Source organism: Micropterus dolomieu, linkage group LG12 (assembly GCF_021292245.1).
Source record: "Micropterus dolomieu isolate WLL.071019.BEF.003 ecotype Adirondacks linkage group LG12, ASM2129224v1, whole genome shotgun sequence".
NCBI classification, from domain to species: Eukaryota; Metazoa; Chordata; class Actinopteri; order Centrarchiformes; family Centrarchidae; genus Micropterus; species Micropterus dolomieu.
In genome coordinates this window covers 29,380,885-29,387,088 of record NC_060161.1, presented here as the reverse complement: position 1 = coordinate 29,387,088, position 6,204 = coordinate 29,380,885, and the positions used below count along the sequence as shown (strand labels likewise).

The 6,204-nt window shown below is 40.5% G+C and overlaps 1 protein-coding gene across 1 annotated transcript; it reads right to left on the bottom strand.

The window, feature by feature from the left end:
• Positions 1-270: 270 nt before the first annotated feature.
• On the bottom strand, positions 271-4,807 carry LOC123980477. Its single transcript, XM_046064884.1, has 7 exons — positions 4,659-4,807; positions 3,798-3,938; positions 2,967-3,019; positions 2,052-2,402; positions 1,845-1,910; positions 769-909; positions 271-689 (listed from the first exon to the last, which is right to left on the bottom strand). The coding sequence occupies exons 3-7, from the start codon at positions 3,010-3,012 to the stop codon at positions 643-645; spliced, it is 651 nt and encodes a 216-aa protein (XP_045920840.1). The 5' UTR covers positions 3,013-3,019; positions 3,798-3,938; positions 4,659-4,807; the 3' UTR covers positions 271-642.
• Between the last annotated feature and the right edge of the window lie 1,397 nt (positions 4,808-6,204).

The window sequence follows — 6,204 nt, the reverse complement described above, 5'->3', positions numbered from 1 at the left end:
ACCTCTTTGCTGGTGAAGTCAGGTTTAAGTCTCTGTCAGACTGACTTGTGGTCAGGCCTGGATGAAGGTGCATGCTGGGTAAATAGTTTATGCTTAATGTTCCACTCAGCTCTCTCTTCACAGCAATAATCTGATCCAGAGTCTGTATTTCTAAAGAGCCCCAGCTGTAGCTCCTCTTATGTCTCTCACTGATGTTTCAGTTTAGTTACTGCTGAGTTGTGATGCAATCGGACACAACTCTGACACCTGCAGTCTAACACATGATGAGACATGCTGCTCTAACACATGATGAGACATGATGCTCAATGTGACGGACGGTCTGACTCAAGTTTCAAGGGGCAACACACTCACATAGAAATGTACCGTTACTGTATGACAATAAAATATGTACAAATACACACCACTACAGTAAACTGAGAATAATGATCAGCAGTCAAGTCTGTGTGATTAGTAACCTGGCTAAAAGAGGAGCACACAGATAAGTGAGATCGTAGGGTTTCTTTTAGTTTTTTTTATGGTGATGCTGCTGTTTTATTATTGCTGATGCAGTCTGAGATTGTTCCAACAACACCAACATTGTTGGGGTTCTTCAGACCGTTTGGAACCAGAATGTTATGCCATGTAACTCGGTTTTGATCTTTCTCATGAGCTGAATGAGGGAATGTATTTCCTGTTCTTGACCTGTGAGACTGACATGAGACAAAAGTAAGTGCAAACAAATCATAACACAAAATAGATGAATTTAAAACAACAGTAGAGCAAACTTACCACATTTTAACACGGACAAAACAGCGATGATAGCCGAACCAAGTAGAAAGATTGCGACCTGTACAGCTCCAAAAAATGTTTTAACTTTTAACTCATATGAACTGACTCCCTTCTCCGGCCCCTCTGGTTTGTGTTTTGCAGCTGCATGAAGACAGAAAACCAGTGTTTATGTCTGATAACAGGAGCATCAACTCAGCAGTGTTGGACCACCACATCAACAACATTTATACCAATTCAGAGACAATGAGAAACTAAATAAACAAGTAAATATCGGTCTCACATCAGATGACATAGCGGCAATCAAACAGTTACCAGTCACCTGACAGAAGTTATAGCAAACTTATTTACTTATTTACCAAAACCTGCTGAACAGTCTGACTAAGAAACAAACTGTGTTTTTCCATAGTTTCCTTGGATCAAGTGAAATTTATTGCAGTGTGTTCATATTGAATTATCCACCATTTTTTGCTTCATGAAATGTTAAATTAAGTTTCTTCTTCCTCTGTTTTTCACTACATGTCTCAAAATGTGAAACTCTAAAACATTTTCCTTTAAATAACCAGCAGAAGTGAATAAATCAACAGTGAGTCAGTTTCAACTCATTCACTGTTTGTCCTTCATTTCATGTTGATATACTAAAATCAGTTTGCAGAGATTTGGAAATTACATTTAGCTGACGCTTTTATCCAAAGCGACTTAAAATTTCTATACATGTCAGAGGTCGCATACCTCTGGAGCAACTAGGGATTAAGTGTCTTGCTCAGGGACACAATGTCAGATGTGTCTCAGTGGGGGATTGAACCCGGGTCTCTCATACCAAAGGCAGGCATCTTATCCATGCCCCGTCACCACCCCCAATTACTTCTTGTGAATTAATCTCAGTAAATATGCTGAGTGTTTGTCAACATGTTATTGTCACAGTAACCAGATGGTGCAGTGGTTTATGTTGCACATTTTAAAGTAGCTACTAAAAGAAATGTTTTGCCTTTAAATCATATTTGTGCATCACATTTATGAGGCAACAGTTGGCCTGTGATACACTACCATGTAACCATGGTAACAGCTCGCTGACCCACCTTCAGGTGTGGTGAGGAACACGTCACTGTTCTCTCCACGAGAGGTCACGTTCAAGACAAACTGTTCTGTGGGTATAAATCAGGAGGCGATTAGCTTCTCGTCTGTGTTGTCTGTGCAGCAGTAACATGTCCATCCTGCACTACAGCAGCACACACTCTTCCTAAAGCAACATGTGTCCTGCTGAGAGTCCTGCTGAGTCAGCTTACCAGAGGTCTGCAGCACCCATCTTCTCAGGTCCTGGTCATAATCAGCAGCCAGATCACACCAGTAAGCTCCAGAGTCGTCAGTCGTGACTCTGGACAGATGAAGTCTGAGTCGTCCGTCTCTGAGGGCGTCTTTGTCACACTGTACCCGTCCTGCAAACTGCTGATGCTGAGACTCTGGGACCTCGACACCGTTAACCATTTGATACAAACGCTTCACAGGCTTTGACTGGAGAAAACAAAGCAGGTTGGTGAGAGACATGTCAGCTTTGGTGGGACTGTCCCAGCTGATGGTGATGTTGTCGCCCTCCTCTGTCTGATAGAAGGTCGAAGTCCTTTTCACAACAAACGCCCCTGTAGATGAGAGAGAGGGCAAAGAGAGGCAGGAGAGAGACATTATGTAGAGTCAGACCTCAGTCTTTACATCATTTCAGCCTGTCAAGAAACTGACTGTGTATGGCAAATGATTTAAATTCAATACCACAGAAGGGGCTATGCTTGTTGTATCTGAGCAGTAAAGACGATTCTGGCGCTTTAGATATGTGTCTTTATCATGTTCACCAGGAGTCACAGTTACTGACTCTTAAACATGAAAATAACCACCAGAGCTGCCACCAGTCGATTAACAGTTGATCGAAAGAAAATTAATTGTCAAATATTTGCTGTTTCCAGCTTCTCATGCAGAGTTGCTGTTTATTTTTATAATATTTTAAAGTGAATGAAATATGTTTTGGTTTGAACTGTAGGTCACACAAAACCAGCAGTTTAAGGACATCACTTTGGGCTCTGGGAAGTTGTGATGGGGTGATTTCCCTCACTTTGTTTAACATTTCATAAACTAAACGATAAGTCAATTAATCAACTAAATTAATGTCAGATTATAAGATAGTGATAATCAATTTTAACAGCCCTACTAACCACAGATAGAGGAGGTCAGGCCGACAAGCAAAAGGATCCAGATCATCTTCTCCCTGTCAGAAAGGAGACAGTGTTATTAGAGGAAGAAGATTTAAATGTATTAAAACAGGACAGGTTGAAGATTATCTGAATGCTGAATGTATTTTTGTGAATCCTCATCATGAATAAGTTCTTCCTTTAAGGTTTGTATCAATAACAGATCAGTCAAAATTCTAATTAAAGGCCACAATGGAGCATCTTGGTGTTTTAGAAGTCTGTATTTTTATTCAAATGGCATAAAATCAGAAAATATACACTTAAAAGTAGGCCTACTTTTTAGTCAATTATTATTTAAACTACCCCAACTGCTGTATTTCAGTTATCACGTCTATAGGCCTAGTGTTAACATATAGACTGATATGTTGTTTAAGTGTGTTCTTACACTCATATAGTCATGCCCTGTGAGGGATGTACAACCGCGCATGTGCAGAAATAAAAATGAGAGAAGTACGAGCTCCCCGTTCTGGTTGAAGCAACGATGTGTGTTTTATTATTCCACCGTTAAGTAAGCTGGTATTCCTACCCTAAAGATGACAGCACCAACACCTAGTATGTTATCATGACTGTAAATTGTTTGTTCAGCTTTAAGGCAAGTTTCACCCCTCTGATAATGTAAAAATGTTTATAATGTTAAAATGTTTTTATTTCAAATTATAACCAATCTAGTGTTCATGTGCTGTTCTCTTGTCCATACTGTGAGCTGCTGGTAACATCAGAGTGACTTGTTTCATGTAGTCTGTGTGTGAATTTATTGCATTTGGCAGCTAAAGTTTTACAATAACAAGGTCCTACCTGTTGATATGTTCCTGCTATAGATGTGTTGTTGTCTGTCAGCTGGTCCCAGGATCCATGAAGTTCTCCACATGTGCAGGAACGATGAGGAGTGAAGACGCAGTTTTCCTGCTGAAAAACTTGGTGCGTCCATCAGCTGACCTGGAGATGAAACACTGTTTACATGCTCAGGCTCAAATAGCTGCGCTGTTGACATCCAGTTTTTTCTGGGAGTTTAGAGATTAAAAGTTAATCATCTATACACACACACATTATGCGCTTTTAAGGCTGATTCTGATATTTTCAGACATCGTTTGTCTGTTTTACCCCATAAAGTCACCAGATTATAAAATAACAATTATAACCTTTTGTTATTCATAAGAAGTCTGTTGGCCATGTGATTAAGTGAACATATCTGAGCTACAGTAAAAAATTAGGAAATGCTTTGGTGTTAGAGCCACAGTTTCAGGATCCATAAACACATTATGTTGATCCAGATAAACAACTGTATAGGCCTAATAACTGCTGTATTTATGACACTGACACATTTGGAGAAACACCCGCAGCTGCCTTAAACTACTGAATATGTCGGTTGAATAGTTAAAGGGATCGGACTCATCGCTGTTGAAGCTGCATTTCCTTGTTGCGCACTTTGTAAAAACTCAGCAGCCTCAGACTTTCTTCTGTGGACAAAGAGCGCAGCAACTAACTGCATCATCTGTCCAAATAAATGTCGACAAAGAACCGAATATAAAAACTTGAATCGCTTTTCCGATCTGCATCGATATTAAAAGAATGTGGTCAGTCACGTGTAAACAATCAGTAGGTCTAACACAATAAAAACACAAACTGTAAGTTAAACAGAAGCTTTCAGTTACTTACGTGTTTGAAGGCGAGCGAGCAGCAGCTGTCCCACTTTATCTCACCAGAGAAGTTTAACTATAAGCTAAACAAACGAACTACTTCTCTGCAACACTGGCGTCTCAGGCGATGTATTTTCTTTACAACTTGCCTCGCCCAGCTCGAGACTGGGTGAGTCTTTCTGAAAGTGAAAGCATCAGGGGTGTAAAGGCCGTGTAAAGTACTACTGATGACTTACAACTGCTTACACACAAAATCTTTACATGTCACACTGTTTTGTTGACTGGAAAAGGACTGTATATAATGTTTGTCTGAAGTCCAGACAAGATGTTCCTTTTATTAATTTATTGAAACCGAAACTGAGTAGGTTTGTTTGAGTGTGTGGTTCTACAACAGAGATAAAATATAATTAATCCAATCTATATGTATATTCAACATTTTAATGCCAATTATACAATTTAACAACCATACTAAATCACATTTCTGCTAGACATGACTTAACTGGTGTTATAACAAAGACTTAATCCAAAGGAGATACAAAGTCAAATGAGGAAATAATAATAATGTTCATATCTCCGAAATATCTACTCAAACCTCAACAGGCAAATAGGTAAATCCAACAATAAGCCATCGTGGTAAATCAGCTAATACTATATAGTATTAAGGCCAAATTAGCTGGAAAGCACTGGATGCTGTAGGCATCCATATAAAGATATCAATTAGCACTGTAATGAACATGGTTTACATTGTGTGGCGAACTACAAGAAAATAATCGCCGTTCTACGATATTCCGGGCTCGCAAGGTCACACCTCCCTAATATACAATACATTAACAGGAGCAGTAACAAATGTTCAGCCAACTACTACACTCCGCCATTACACAGCAACAATAAACGAGAGGCAGTACATCGGGTGAATTTACCATACAAACAAACACAATACAAACATTCTTATGAGGTAAAACTAAATAGCAAATGTCAGGTTTACTTACTGGTTGTCTGCACGCACATAGTCTCCTGGAACACCCAAGTAGCGGAATTTGCATCCCTAAGAATGAGTGACTGGTTTAGCAGGCATGGAGACAAGGCGAGCAACAGGCCTGGTGTAGGTGTTGATTTGGACCACTGCGGTGCTGACTCTTATGTCAGTACCTCTGATACGTCCTAGTGGCCACTGGGCTCTGAGCTGCTGGGGGTCCACTACCATGACTATGGTTCTAGGTTGCATCTGTGCAGGGTCCTTATGCCACTTAGAGCGGGTCTGAAGAGTTGGGAGGTAGTGTCGGAAAACGTGGTACCAAAACTGGTCAGCCAACACCTGAGTGTATTTCCAGCGGCGGCGACTCAGGAGCTCCGACTCTGTAAACATCGCCTGCGGTAGTGGGGGGTTGTGCCGCCCCATGAGGAGTACATTAGGGGTCACTGCAGTATCCACTACGTCTGTGGACACAAAACCTAGCTGTTTGGAAGTTAAAATCCCCTCTACTTTGATCAGTACTGTCCTTAGGACCTCTTCTGGGACAGTCTGAGTCTGTATGATAGCGTACAGTGCAGATTTCACAGATCTA

Coding starts and splice junctions, on each gene's coding strand:
- LOC123980477 (XM_046064884.1), bottom strand. CDS start 3,012: ATGATCTGGATCCTTTTGCTTGTCGGCCTGACCTCCTCTATCTGTG. Junction 910..1,844: donor GTTCCTCACCACACCTGAAG/GTGGGTCAGCGA, acceptor GTCTTCATGCAG/CTGCAAAACACAAACCAGAG. Junction 690..768: donor TTTGTCCGTGTTAAAATGTG/GTAAGTTTGCTC, acceptor GTCTCATGTCAG/TCTCACAGGTCAAGAACAGG.